This window comes from Varanus komodoensis, unplaced genomic scaffold (genome assembly GCF_004798865.1).
Source record: "Varanus komodoensis strain SLA01 unplaced genomic scaffold, ASM479886v1 scaffold25, whole genome shotgun sequence".
Classification (NCBI taxonomy): Eukaryota; Metazoa; Chordata; class Lepidosauria; order Squamata; family Varanidae; genus Varanus; species Varanus komodoensis.
The window spans coordinates 15279305-15294369 of record NW_025335661.1 but is presented as its reverse complement, the minus strand read 5'-3'; the positions used below and the strand labels follow the sequence as shown (position 1 = coordinate 15294369).

Genomic DNA, 15065 nt, shown 5'->3' with positions numbered 1-15065 from the left:
TTAATCCTACCCCATGTACTGATTTCCCAGACACTGGGTCACTGAACAAATTTTTAAGTGGTTTGAATGTAAACTATTCCAATACAAGACTCATTACAGATAAATAGAAATGGATTGATTTTGGAAATACATGTCTAAATGTTATATACTAGATTGGTAATATAATTACTAGTCTTTCAAAAATATGAAAAGTGCCATTTTGTTTCAACTTTCGACTTTTAATTTTTCTGCTGACAGACTACTACTGTAAATAAATTCCTCATAAATAGCAAAGAGAAATAATGCTTAGCTGGCAGACAACAATAACCCTCTGTTAAGCAATTTCACAAGAGTCTTGGAAACTCAGGCCAATAAACAATAAATTAAGCTGCATTAGCATTAAAGTTAATGAGCTGCAAATCAATCATAGGCTATAATCCCATGTCTTCTACATGGTGAAAATATACTCACTTCTGTATATTGGACATGATCCAGCCACAGACTTAATGGACTTTAGACTCACTTATGGATTGTACCTGATACGTTTAGGGACAAAATGGCAACCTGGTAAGAACTGACACCATTTTTTTCTGTAAAAAATTACAACCTGGATGCAATTCTAAATTTCAGTTTTTGAATACAGATTTGGAAACATTTGACTTTCAGAATTTAAACTGGAGTAGATACTTTGTTTGGATTGTCCATCTGTTCAAGGTGTTTCCTGACTGGAATGATTTTCACTAAATGCTGATGCAAATCATTTGCCAGATCTGCTGATGTGTGTTAGCTGTTTGATACTGGCTAATATACATTGCTGACTGGTTCATGTCACCTGTCAGATACTGCCATGTTTTGATTGGTATTGAGAAGCCTATGTCAAATGCTGATACTGAAGTCACAACTCTTCAAGCATAAGTAGATAGGACCTGAGCTAGTTGTGAGTGATCCAGAAAAAGATCTTGGGGTTCTGGTGCACAGAGGTGAAAAGGTCAACCCAAGGTATGATAGCTACAAAAAGTCATATCCTTGTTGGGTGCAATTAGGAAATAATTGCAAATAAAACTGGCCTTATGGAAGTGATGGTCCAGTCATGCTTGGAATATTGTGTACTAGAATATTGCAATCTTGGGAAAAGTGCAGGAAAGAACAATGGCAATGATCAAGGGGCAGAGCAACTTCCCTATGGGGAAAGTGACAACATCTGGGAATGATTAGCTTAGAGTAAGTTGAATACGAGAGAGTATGGAAGAAGTGTACAAAATTAGAGAAGAAGGTGTACTTCCCTAAAGGACTGCTAAAAGAATTTCTTCACACAGAGCGTACGTATCCGATAGAATTCACTTTAGTCAGTGAATGGTCATAAATATGAATGGCTTCAAAACAGGATTGGTCAAATTCATGAAGAAGTCCATTAATGGCTAGTAGACCTGATGATATATGCCACCTCCAATATCAGAAGCAGTGTGCGTGCATGCACCAATTGCTGGGGAACTTGAGTGGAAGAGTGCTATTGCATTCGTGCTTCTCATGAGCACGCAGTTGGCCACTGTATGGACAGAATTATGATCCCGCATGACTGGTGTTTTTTTTGTGGAGGCAATCATCCTCTTCTGAAGGTGCTCCCCAGTGAAGAGTTCAGTACTGCCTTTTTCTGGGAGAAAAATGTTAATGATGGCATTTCCAGCACATTTTATCTTTTATTTCCTTCTCTATCTCAAAAAAGGCATTGAAGAGTGCTGATAAGCAGATCACATTTAAAGTTAATCAGTTAACCCTAAGAGGTGGGTTAATGCAAGACTTCCTTTAATCACCTGACAGATCCATAAATAAATTATATTATAATGGCAAAGAATTCAGCCTTTGGAGCCAAGACTTGTTCATGTGTCAAGCCATACTTTTTCCGTAATGCCTTTCAGATAAATAATATCTTTATTACATGCCTGGCCTCACTGTTGATGATGGAGCAACAAGTATTGAATTAAACTTTGTCCACTTGGCTAGTATCTGATCTACAACCATGCATAGTGATTTAAGCCCTTTGGCACAGTCGAGTCTTGCAAGAGACGGATACAGACGGATACAGACAGCTTGACTAGCTTGACACACAGGGGGCAAGGGCAGGGCTTTTGGTTGCAATCCTGTGCATCAGGATTGTCAGCCTTTTGTTTGTTGTGGGCCACATTCCTGAATATTCTATCCAGCCTGGTTTTTTGTATCCAGCCTAGACAAGGCTGAATGCAGGAGTGGATGGTGGTACCTCTTTCTGCTACCCACCCTTTCCCCCTCTTTCAGCCACTCCTCCTCCTTCCTTCCTTCCTTCCTTCCTTCCAGGACAAGTGGAGCAAGGGAAGGGACTGATCACTTTTGCCACATTTCTGAAATGATGGTATGCAGGAAACTTTTGAAATCTGACTAAGGGCACATCTTGCCCATACTTCGCATAGATACTTATCCAGGAATAAGTTCTATCAAACTCCCTTTTGATTAGACAAGTATAGGTCTGTACTGTTATCCTTCTCCCTACTGATCAGTCCTCTCCCTACTGATCTGTCATAGGGATGGATAGATTTTATTAAATCCATTCCATCCATCTTTTGCAGATTGTCAGGCATCCTGCAATCTGCAGTCACTAACAGAATCTAGATTTTTAAAAACTGGAATTCAATTCTACCTGCACTAATTCACATTAACAGTAGCATGCATCTGATAATAAAATGTATGCAAATTATTCCACCCTTCACTCAAACAAACAGTCTACAAAATCTGCAGAAACTACATTATCTGGAAATAGCTAGTTTGAAATCTGAACTTATTAGAAATGTTAGGGATTTCTGTGATAGCTCCACTCCATTTGTTTGGAGAACTAGCACTTGTGTTCAATTGCTCAGGGGTCCTTGTATGAGTTCTCCAGCATTTTTGATTTCAAAATTCAGTTCAGAATGAAGGATTTGGTTTTATTGTATTTATTTTAAACCATGTTACACTAACTGCATTGCTTATTCAGTGAAAGAAGATTGTGTTCAATTGCTCAGGGGTCCTTGTATGTGTTCTCCAGCATTTTTGATTTCAAAATTCAGTTCAGAATGAAGGATTTGGTTTTATTTTATTTATTTTAAACCATGTTACACTAACTGCTTTGCTTATTCAGCGAAAGAAGATGGAATCAGCACAGTATTGAACTTTTACCTTATTATTGATATCCAAAGAAAAATTTTTTTGGACAGTAGCGAGTGTCATTTTGTTGTATAGCAGAAGTGGGTCAGTTCTGTCTTCAGCTTTGGTTGTAACCTAGATAAAGAAATTTACAATGCACAGTTTTGAAGAGAAGCAGACATGCAGAAAAGTCTTAATAAAAAAGGCAAGCGGATCTCGAAATTCATATATAAAGATGTTTTTGACCATATTCTTAAAATATAAAAGCTTCAGAAATGATAAAGCTAATGAATTCTGGATTGGATTTAGACATAGTCACATTTGCAATATGCCCTGAAATCAATGGGAATTAAATTAACTTAAGTAATCATAAGTCCCATTGATTTCAGTGGATCTGCTTTATGTATGACTAAGGCAAGATTAAAAACATTATCAGTCAAATAATGTTATTAGGCAATAGAGACATTCATTGATAATTGGCCATTTTTATGCAGTGCCGCAATTACAAATATGTCAGCATGCAATCTAATGTTTTATTCTGTTATGGTAACTGCTGGACATAACTATGCTTAAAAATGATGATGTGTATTGAAGAAATTATAAAGATTACATGGATAGGACCACCTGTGTTTACCACATAAGTTTTCTGAAGAAATAGCTACCTGTTCTTCCTTTGCTTTATTTTCCTAGGTGCCTAGTTGTAAGCTGTATTACTCAAGAGCACAGCAAGATCATTTTTCCATGAGTAGGAGTATGAGACAACCACAGCAAGGCAATGTATCTTCTGCCTCACCTGGTTATTGGTCCCATAACCTTGCCTCATGAAGTGGCTGGGTGCATATCTGGGTGGATTTGCTGAAACTTTGTGCCATGCAGCAGGAATGGGTTGACTTCAGGCACGCTAGAACTGCTGTGTCTGTTTAAAAGAGCTCTAAATCTACCAGGTATAAAATTGTGGCTGGAAGAAGGTAGTAAAGGACACTAAGCACAACAAGGATAGCACACATTTTCATCCCAGAAATTTGTTTCAATATTGGACTGAACTTCCAGCCCTTTCTCACAAAAATCAAGTCCCAGTTTTTCTGTAACCATTTTCTATTTCAATAGCTTAACATGAGGTGGGCAGACACTCACAGATTTGCTTTTGTTAAATAATAGCCTGCCAGAATACTTCACCAATCTATTTCAAATCACCTAGAGATCTATTGGCAAATACAACCTACTTTCAGCTCACCCCTTCCTTACAAAGTTGTGGATCATGGGACCTGCTCTTGCCAGCTGGAAACAAGAGGTTCACATTGATACCAAATTGCTGCATGTTGCACAGATTCTAGCCCGGATGTTACCAGGTCTCCAACCCCCCACACACACACACATGCATATGTGCAGAGTATTATGTTAGTTTATAGCAGGAAAAGACAGAAGTGTTACTGTACAAGGGACACGCGTCTTGATCCTACGTGTATTTACTTAGAGGACCAATGAAATTCAAGAGTGCTTACTCATGAATAAGTCAACAGACTGGATACATTCCATCAGATTTATTTCATCAGTACTTTGCATTGTATCTTTGCCTAAGATCCCAATACTTAAGCTCTTACATAGGAACTGATCATTTTAATCCTAACCTTCAAAAGTGACTATATATAAAATTATGTGCATTAAAATAGTAAAGCTGACTTACATTTGCAATTTCCTTTTCCAGTTCCATTACTTTATTCATTTCTAAGGAAATTTGGGTCTCATTGATGGGAAGTTTTCTTTCTTGACGGATCAGTTTTGCTACGGAAATCATGAAATTAACATAGGCTGAACAGGCCTGTAAGGAAATAAAATGATTTTCAAATATCTATTGGACATTGTGTAAAATGGTTCAGTGGACAAACTGCCTCTTTCCACATGAGCTGTCCATCAACTGCAGTCATCTTAGGGCCTGCTCTGTATTCCTTCACCAAGGAAGGTAAAATCGTACTCATGCAAGACAAGGCCTTTATGGGGACTGCACCAGCAATTGCAGTGCTCTTTCCCATGGGAAACTAGATGCCTTCTCTGTCATCCTTAGACACGCATTTCAGACAATATTGTTCCACTAGGCTTATAATTCTTTATCCAGGTTTTTTTTTTTTAGTTCATTTGTTTCATTTTGACTTTGAGTGTTCTTTTACCTACAGAGCTCTCTTATTATTAGAAGCTGCCTCAGGGATTCTTCTTGGGGCCAAAAGAGCAAAACAGACAGGTTTTATAAATAAATAAACTTGACTGTACAACCAAGATGCACCGCTGCTGGGAGAGGGCATTGGAGCGGCGTTCTTAGAGTCAGAAGAAGCTGGTATGACTCTTGACCACATGGCAAGGTGCTGGGAGAGGTGGGCTAGCCAACTAGAGAGACAACTACAGAGAAAAGGAGTACCTGCTTCCAAAAGGACCATCCCAGGGGGATGGGGCCAGAAAGGAAGCTTCCCAGAATCAGTTGTCTGACTGGGTTCAATAGACTGCTCTGTGCATGCTTAGCAATTCATTCTGTGGTGACTGAGTTTATTGGATATACATTGGTGAATAAAGAACTTTTGCAAAGGAATAGTCCGTTGGTTTGAATGTGCAAAGGGAGAAAAACCTAGCATCTGACACTCAGGGTTACCTACCAAAGCAAAAGAAAGCAGTACCATGAGCAACACTGCGTAAAACAAACAATTATGTACAAGAAGCAATGACGATTTATTAGAAAATAAATTTAAAAGGAGAGATAAATACCAAAGTGTCTCAGACCTGGAGAAGTGTGATATGTATATGTATTAGAGAATCTTCTGCTCCTGATGCATTGTATTTGAATAGCTAGAGCTTTGTTAAATTAATTCATTAATTACAGTTCTTTATTGCCCAAAAGAGACAAAGCTATCTTAGCTGTTAACAGGACATAAACGATAAATCAGTTGCTATTTTTGATGAAGAAAATGAATAGTTGACTGTGGTTAGGTGGAAAACACCCCTCCCCCATTCATTTTTATATTCATATTAACAATAATAGCAAGCTCCTAAGTAGTTTAAATATTCCCTTATGACAAATGGTCATATGTTTCCAATCAAGTCCTAATATAATTGTTGTTTTTTGTAAACCGTTCTGGGAGCCATGTATGGCAGTTGAACAGTATATAAAAGCTATAAATAAATAAAACCCTATCAGGCTTCTGTTACGAGTGTAATTATATATTTACTAGTATGTATTTAAAAGCTAACACCTGAACTGCATATTAAGCTGACTTAATTATGTTTTCTGAACATACGGCTTCCAAGACTATGATATGAAACCATGTGTTAATCTTAAAGGAACAATGATTTACTGCAGCCAGCTTCTTTAGATGCCTGTAGGACACTCTGTTGTGGATGCTTCACTTCTGACTTCCCCTTAGCATGCTGGTAGTTGTCTGTATATCATCCATAACCAGCCCCTGTATATTTGTGAATTGCCTAAATGGATACTGAAGACTGTATACACTCAAATTAGAATGCTGCAGCCAACCATAATTCCCAATCATATGAGCAGAAGTACCCCACCATCAGGGCAGGGTATGGTGGCCACCTCAGGCAATGGAAGGTTTTAAGAATACATTGTGGCAGAGAAAGGGCATGATACAGTGGGATTGCTCTTGCGCAGCTCCTGTCTGTAGAAGTGGAAAGTGCTGCGGATTGGGAACCATGCTGCTTGTGAATATGAGGTGGGTGTTCTGGGTCTGGTGGCAAAATACCTATTGTGTAATGATACACCTGAAATGTACACAAAAAATTCATGTTGTGCTGGTTAATTTCAGATTGAGTAGAACACCGTATTTTTCCTTACTCATTGGCATGGAAATATAAGTAATCTGGGCAACATTACATTTCTATCCCATATAAAACTTTGGGGGCACCATTCTTTTTTCATCATCTTGCTGCTATTCATTACAGGCACACTTTCCTGCTGAGACTTCTAGACTAGATGAGAAGCAGGTACATGGGGAGCCCATCCTTTCAAAAGGGAGTCCTTGCTGTTCTGTGAGCTCAGGCATACCTCTTTGTATAATCCAGTGCATTCATAGTAATCACGGGAAGGGAGTCCAAGTCCAGGCTGATCTATCTGTAAAGTCAATTTTGAGAGGTATTCAGGCTACAGATAATATAGCAATCCAGTGAGCGCTTAAAACTTTACAGCTAATTTCCAAACAACAATACAGTTCTGAATAACTCTCTTTTTTCAAAATAAAATGCTTAAATACCATAATAAATAATCCTATACTCATTCTTATAGATTGAGAAAGAAGCTATGAAGAATGGGAGTATTCCAGCAAAGAAAGAAAGAGGGGGATGTGGATTTAAGGAGAAAGGATTGGGTAAAGGCAAATGGAGGAATAAAAGTTCCACACCATATTGCCAAATGAAGAAAAGAAGAGTTTAGTAGTGGTCTGAAGATCTGAAGCTGTAGGCAATGATTCTGGCTACGTGGGAAGTGGTGGCCATGGGAAGTGACAGTACAAAAATTTTACTAGTAGACGTGATGTGACATAGTCAAAGTGTAGGTGAGGAGGCATTCTGCAGAAGTGACTGCTGATAGTTTACCAAACCTGCATGGCATGCCAGCTGCGGCTCAGAAGCAGCCTGCTTCCATGACACATTCCCTCCGTGACCACTCCTGGGAGTGGGCGAGGAGACGCCACAGAACCAAAAACAAGGAGGAAAGGAACGATATTCTGTGCAGCCCACATGCACTTCCTATAGAGAATCTGCCCAAATATTTGGCATGGATTTGGGCAATATGTAGGCAGCTGCAGGAAAGGGTAAATTTTTTGGCCAGTGGTTTCTGTTTCACTAGTGAATGCTCAGGGTTGGCTGCAACCCAGGGAAAGGGAATTCAGTGGCATATGAAACTTTCAACACACAAGTTCAGTAAATAGAAATAAAGCAAGTTTCCCTAAAGGTCAAATGATAGGACTAAACATGAAAACTGAAGGAAACACACAGTGTGATCGGTACCTATCCATGAGTTCCAAGCTGGTGTGCATACGCAACAGACTTCCTCCTGAACTTTCTCACAATTGCCTGGGAAGGGGATTGTGCAGGCTCCACTGCTAGACTCACCACCTCCTTGGGACTGTGCGGTGCAAGATGGTGCACTTGTGGGCAGGGCATTCCTAACATACCCAGTTTCCCTGTTTGCTGCAGCTTGGGTTAAAAGAAAAAGAGTTTCCAGACCTTTTCCCAGAATGGTGAACTTACATGAAGTATGTGTTGCATGGAGTTTTTGTCATCTGTACCAACATATACTTTCATGATGACCATTTTTCCATAAAGAGCATTTAGTTCTGCAATAGCCTTCTCCGCTGTCCATGCATTGCCTAAAGCAGTGAAAACATACTCAGGCTCAGTTTTTTGATAAGCCCCTCCCCATAATTGGAAAAGGATATCATGATACGATAATGATAACCAGAACTCTCCTACCGTAGTCTTGGTCCCAGGTGTCTGATGCTACAGGCCAGTCAGAAAACGTTGGCATGATGCTGAGCAGGGGCTGTCCTCCTTTGCTATTGATAGCAGCTTGTGAAAGAAAGCATTGATGCCATGAGTTAGAAGTAGTTTTCTTAAAGCGCCCATTTACGATACTGACATGTGGGATGATCCTACATAGCTAGTGATTCTCTCTCAATAATCACTCATTACTAGATTTAAAAAAATTCCCAGAGGCTAAAGTTTTTTGGAAGGAAAAAAGTATCAAGAAAAGCTAATCAGAGAGGCTGTGCATTTCTAGAATATTATTTGTTTTTTTAAAATAATTTTATTTTTCCAACATAGACAACGACATAGAAAATAATACAGAACAAATAAAAAACTACTATGAACAAAACAAAGTAAAGTTAACAAAGCAACAGAGTTGCCAAGGGAATTACAAACAACATAGCCCATATAGTGCAGGCCCCAGAACCAACTCTCTTCCTATCTTCCCATGCTCTATGAGATTTTGCAAATAAGGAAAAATAATATTTTTTCTTTTTTCTAGAATACTATTTGAATGTATCCACAATGCACTAAAATGGACACAAATCCAGTGTTAATTTCAATATGAACTCAAGCACCATTTTCCTTCTTCTCAACCTGGATAACAATATTTGCTAGGTGTGTTGTTGTCATGCCTTCTTTTACTGTTGTGGCTTGTTTCACAAGGCACAAGCAGTGTTAGGTTGTGGTCTCCCACAGCTGGAGACCCAAATCTTTCCTTTGCAGCCCTGAACCTTTAGGAGACCATCTGCCTCACCACCAGTGGGCACTTGCTGAAATAAAGGCATGGGGGCCTTGTGATCTCAGTTGCATCTGGTCCCCCTGGGTCAGCTGGCCTTTTGCAGGCACCTGCTTCACTCCATGTCACCATCTCTTAAATCTTTCAACCTTAGATGTTTTTTCCTTCATTCTATTTTACAAATAGGAGTGTCCTTAGGAGACACTCTTTTAAACTCAGAGACAGACAGACTGTAACAATGTAAATTAGCATGTGTGAATTTATATATTTGTTTTGGTGCTTTGGGCTGAGTCATAATTCTTGCTGGTATTTAGTACAGGCCCTGCCATGAGAAAATATTTGAATAGATCTTTTTTTCCCCCTTTTGGTGCATCCTGTTAGTCACTTTCAGGGAAAACCTTCCATCTGACTGACAAAATGATTTGAGATGAGCGAACCAAGCTCATGAATAGAAAGGCAAGGCTGGAACAAGACTGAATATGCAGAATAACAGTTCAGAATAATAATCTAATGTAGCTTTGATTGCATAAATGAAATGATCCCTCTGATGAGCCTTTTGTTATTTTGTGTTGGCCCTCATTTTATCTCCCAGATACACTCTATCTTTTGACCCACTTTGCCTATGATCTTCCTTAAAAAAACAAACCAAAAACCTCTGTTAGGTAGGTTTGATGCTGATTGTATGAAGCAAAGTTATCTTGCACAGTATCATACAACTACTGCAAGAAATGATGGTGCACCTTGTGAATATAGCATACAGCTGTCTTCCCTGGCGTGGTTCCTTTCCAGATGTGTGGAACTACAACTACCATCATTCCCAGCCATCACAGCAATGCCATGCTCTATTACACGTAGCAATTTACAATGGGAAACTTACATTCATTTATACAAGACCTGTAGAGTGTTTTTGCTTTCTTGACAGCATCTATATCTGTACTTTTTTCCTGCTCAAGGACATCTGAAACAAGGGAGATATGCATGCTTAAAATTCATAACTAAAAAGTTATGTTATACAAATGACATGATGTCTCTGGGTAGCAACAGCTTTTTTACCAGTTACAACCTCAATATCCAAAAAGGTGTGATTATCATTATTTAAAGTCTCTTGGGCACCAGTCCTATGAGCCCTGTGAGGTCAGCCCTGGAGCCATAGGATATGATGGACCTCTCTCTCTATGGATGGAGAAGGAAGTCCACCCATGAAGGCCCTCTGACATGGCTGCACCATCAGTGGCACCATATGAGAAGCACTGGCAACAGGGAAGAATCCTGGTGCCATGAGAGAGGTGAGCTCTGTCCTTTGAGCAGAATCAATGGCAAAGTAAAACAAAAAGAATAACCTGGGAGAGGAAAACAAAACTATCTTCCACCGTGATTGGGAAGTGCCATTTCCTTTGCTATGGACTTGCCACCCTCACTTCCTGTAGGGCTGTAAATGCTCTAAGCTTCATGTAATATTGCCATGCATATTCTTCTGAATTTGGCATTTTGGAAAGAAACATATCTTTGATATGGATGAATACACTTATGTTCAGAAGTCACATTTGGCTGTATCCAAATGCAGGACACAGAATGGAAGGGTGAACAACACTGCCAGACAGCATTTTTAGCAGCATTCTCAGCTTGGCTGGCCTAAAGGAAGCTGATGTTTTCACACCTATGACAGTAGGCCACCTGTCCAGGTCAAGAGGACACTGGTTTCAGCTGTCATAAAAATCAGAATGTCAGTCGTCAGAGTGGGACCAATTTTACCCAACAATCTGAAAACAGCCTCTGTTTGCCTTTTGCCAGACACAACAGATTAATCCCAAAACTTGCATTCATATAGGCAAGCAAATGGTCCGAACTGATTTTAAATAAACCAGAGTACAGAAGAACGCATCAAAACATTGCACTTTTCAGTTTCTTGACATAAGCTGGAAGAGTGGAAAAGACGACTGAAATCATCTGAATGTTTAGTTCACAAATGCATATTCCACTGACCTTTCAGCACAACTTCTAGTTCATCTCTTAAAATATCAAAGTTACTATAACGGGAACTTGTCTCTGGAATGACGTTTTTCTTTAACCATCCTCCACAGGCATACTGATAAAAGTTGTTGCAAGGTTCTGCAGTAGCATCCATGTTCTCAATGATTCGGGAAGCTATCATAAGAGATAAAGCAGAAGAAATATTTTAAAAAATGAGGATCATATAAGGAAAACAAAAATAAAATGCCCACTTTTAATCTCTGGTACTAAAGGAAAGAAAAGTGGTTTCATTGTTATAAAATAATATTTAGGGCATGTATTTACAATGATAGGATTTGGTTGTACAAGGGAGTAGCTCCCATAATTAACACAACCTGGCAGCTCAATAACAGTTACAATTTTTCTTCCCTTCTACTTGAAGAAAAAGGGCTGTGAACAGAGAGCTGGATTTTACAGCAGATTCACTTGACACAGGGAGACCTTACATGAGGAATAAGATTGTTGACCAAATGGTTCACGTTCTGGTAGCATATGCCCAAAATACGTAATAGGGGAAATATTGATATACACATGTAACCCTTCAATGATCAGGCCAGCTGAGGACTGCTCGGGTACACCACCTGGGATGATTTGTAAGCAGTTGGTTATTCTCAAGAATAAATCTTTTAAAAGAAACCCTTCCCCTGTTGTGCACTTTGGGCATACACCAACCAGGACATAGACCATTTGGTCAACACATTGATCATTAAAGGGTTACATGTAACACAGTCAACACTTTCTCAAGAAGTTAAAAAAAAGTTACAATGGCATGAACTTTCCAGTTTGCATACCAAAGAAGATGTTCCCAAGGAGAGAGGAGGAAGGGATACTATTACATAGAAGAGGAGGAGGATGGGGTGGATTGGTGTGAATTGCCCTTTGTTTGAGCTGCTGTTATCTGCCAAGTGCCAACTAGCTTTATCTGGAATGGTGTCTGGTTATTGTCAGCTACTTTTCAAGGATGCACACATGCTGATTTCTAGAAAAGAAGGTTTTCTCTGGCCTAGCTATGTGCAAATGATTGCATGATTCTACCTATAAAAGCTCTACCTATTGATTTGTACATCAAGGTGGCCAGTTACAACTCACCAAAAAGAGGACAGTGACTCATATAATATTTGCCCATGCTCATCCATGTGTATAGATGAAAACACAAGAAGTATGATATTTAAAATGGAAATACAGTGCATCTTGCCATAGTGAGGAAGACTGTGACCAGGTGACCTGTGTATGTGATAGATCTTCAGTCTTTTTACTTGGTTTCATGACTCTCACTGTATCAGGCAAAAATCATTTTGTTTTTCAGGCCATTTCAGCTGTGGGAATTCTCACACATTTGTTCTACTGCTGTTTTTGTTCAGGGTATTTTTTTAAAAAACCTGCATTTCTTCATGTTTTTTAATAATTTATTTAATGTTAATAATATTTATTAATTGTTTAACTGATTTGATAGCTGACTTGGGAGAACTATGAAATTAATCATTCAAACAACCAAGAAGGGGAAAATATTGCAGAATATTGATAAAAGAGTTTTCCTTTGCGTTTCTGCACAGTGTTCCCTAATGGAAAGCTAATTTGTTTAATCCCATACTCTACACTTCAATTTTCGAGATAAGGTTCTCCCTTTTGAATGGCAATGCTCTTTAAAATTATAGCTAAGGACTATATACTTTCACTGAGGTAATGAATGGAATAGGACTAAAATTATATTGTAATTTTCTCTCAGAAGATGGAAAGATATTTTAAAGAAGGCACCTGAAAAGAACATAATGAGGCTTAGTAGATTTGGCTGTCCATCTGCATTTCTGAAAAGCACCCAAATGAAAATACTGGATCAGAATGTCTGACTGGCATTCTGTCCACAAAGGCCTTTGATGCGGCTTTCCCTGAATTTATATTAGAAGGAGCATGTTAACTTGGAGAGGCATCACTTTCCAGTAGCTAAATTTTTCAACTTGAAGCTGGAATAGCCAGGATTAAATCCCAATTTAGGAACTGCGGCAGTCTGAAAAGATGCTGGAACTGGCTGAGGGTGCGTAGTGACCTACTTTTACAGAGGATAGCTCTCATTTTAGAGAGCTGGGAGATGATAGTCCTCTATCTGAAGGTGTCCACTGGTTGATGGACTGTCTAGTATAAGTCTGTTTTAATCACAAAGAACCGTAGGAAAGGAAGAACCATCGATATCCATCAGTAGTTAGCATCTGAAAGTGCAGGTCACCCTAGTCCGTCTGCTTCACTATGGTGAGATGTTTTGTATTTCTAATAAACAAGTTATTATACCTAAATTTGTACATTTGTACATTCGTCACGAGCTTGACTCTACTGTTGAACCAGATTCTACTGAGGAGATGCCAATGATGCCGTCGAGTCCACAATTAATGGATGAATTTCAGTTGTTGCGGCCTGATGATGTGGACAAGGTGCTTGGACAAGTACGCCCTACCACCTGCTTACTAGACCCATGCCCATCCTGGCTACTTAGGAAAGCCAAGGACAGGATTGGCACCTGGATCCTGGAGGTGGTCAACGCCTCTTTAAGAGACGGTCAGGTACTGTCCTCTTTAAAAGAGGCGGTAGTCCAACCAGTCCTAAAGAAGGCATCCCTGGATCCAGACCGGTGGCCAACATCCCGTTCCTGGGCAAGGTGCTAGAGCGGGTGATGGCGGGACAACTCCAAGCATTCTTGGATGAAACTGATTATCTGGACCCATTTCAGTCCGGCTTCAGACCCGGGTACAGCAGTGAATCTGCCTTGGTTGCCCTGTACAATGACCTGTGCAGGGAGAGAGACAGGGGGAGTGCGTTCCTGTTAGTTCTCCTGGACCTCTCAGCAGTTTTCAATACCATCGACCATGGTATCCTTCTGAATAGGCTGGCGGGATTGGGAGTTGGAGGCACCGCGTGGCGGTGGTTCCGCTCCTATCTCAACGGCCGATTTCAGAAGGTGGTGCTGGGGGACTATGGCTCTGTGCCATGGCAGTTATGCCATGGAGTTCCACAGGGGTCCATTTTCTTCCCCTTGCTATTCAACATCTACATGAAACCACTGGGAGAGGTCATCAGGAGGTGTGGGCTGCGGAATCATCAGTACGCTGATGATACCCAGCTCTACCTCTCGTTTTTCACCAATCCAGGTGAGGCAGTGGCTGTGCTGAACCAGTGCCTGGCTGAGGTAATGGGCTGGATGAGGGCCAATAAACTGACGCTCAATCCAGACAAGATGGAGGTCCTGTTGGTGGGTGGTTTGGGACTCAGGATGGGGGACTTGAGCCTTGTCCTAAATGGGGGTGCGCTCCCGCAGAGGGACAGGGTTCGCAGCTTAGGAGTGCTCTTCGACCCTGAGCTGTCTTTAGAAGCCCAGGTGACGGCGGTGGCGAGGAGTGCTTTCCTTCAGCTTCGGCTGATCCATCAGCTGCGTCCCTTCCTGGAGAACAATTGCCTGGCGACAGTGACACATGCATTGGTAACTTCCCGATTAGATTTCTGCAACGCGCTCTACGTGGGGCTACCCTTGAAGATGGTCCGGATACTTCAATTGGTGCAGAATAGAGCTGCCAGGCTGCTGACGGGGACTGGGTGTTGTTCTCATATAACCCCAGTTCTCCGTCAGCTCCACTGGCTCCCGATTGAAGTCCGGGCCCAATTCAAGGTGTTGGTT

The 15065-nt window shown here is 40.3% G+C and overlaps 1 protein-coding gene across 3 annotated transcripts in view; it reads right to left on the bottom strand.

Annotated features, from left to right (window-relative positions):
• Nucleotides 1-15065, bottom strand: part of MME (membrane metalloendopeptidase) — a 170193-nt gene that overhangs the window by 30014 nt on the left and 125114 nt on the right. For all 3 annotated transcript variants that reach the window (XM_044432893.1, XM_044432892.1, XM_044432894.1), the window contains exons 4-10: nt 11378-11539; nt 10272-10352; nt 8602-8697; nt 8380-8498; nt 7178-7243; nt 4817-4951; nt 3166-3267 (exon numbers count right to left, since the gene is read on the bottom strand). In XM_044432893.1, coding sequence (XP_044288828.1) covers nt 3166-3267; nt 4817-4951; nt 7178-7243; nt 8380-8498; nt 8602-8697; nt 10272-10352; nt 11378-11539 — 761 coding nt within the window. The remainder of the gene's footprint in view (nt 1-3165; nt 3268-4816; nt 4952-7177; nt 7244-8379; nt 8499-8601; nt 8698-10271; nt 10353-11377; nt 11540-15065) is intronic.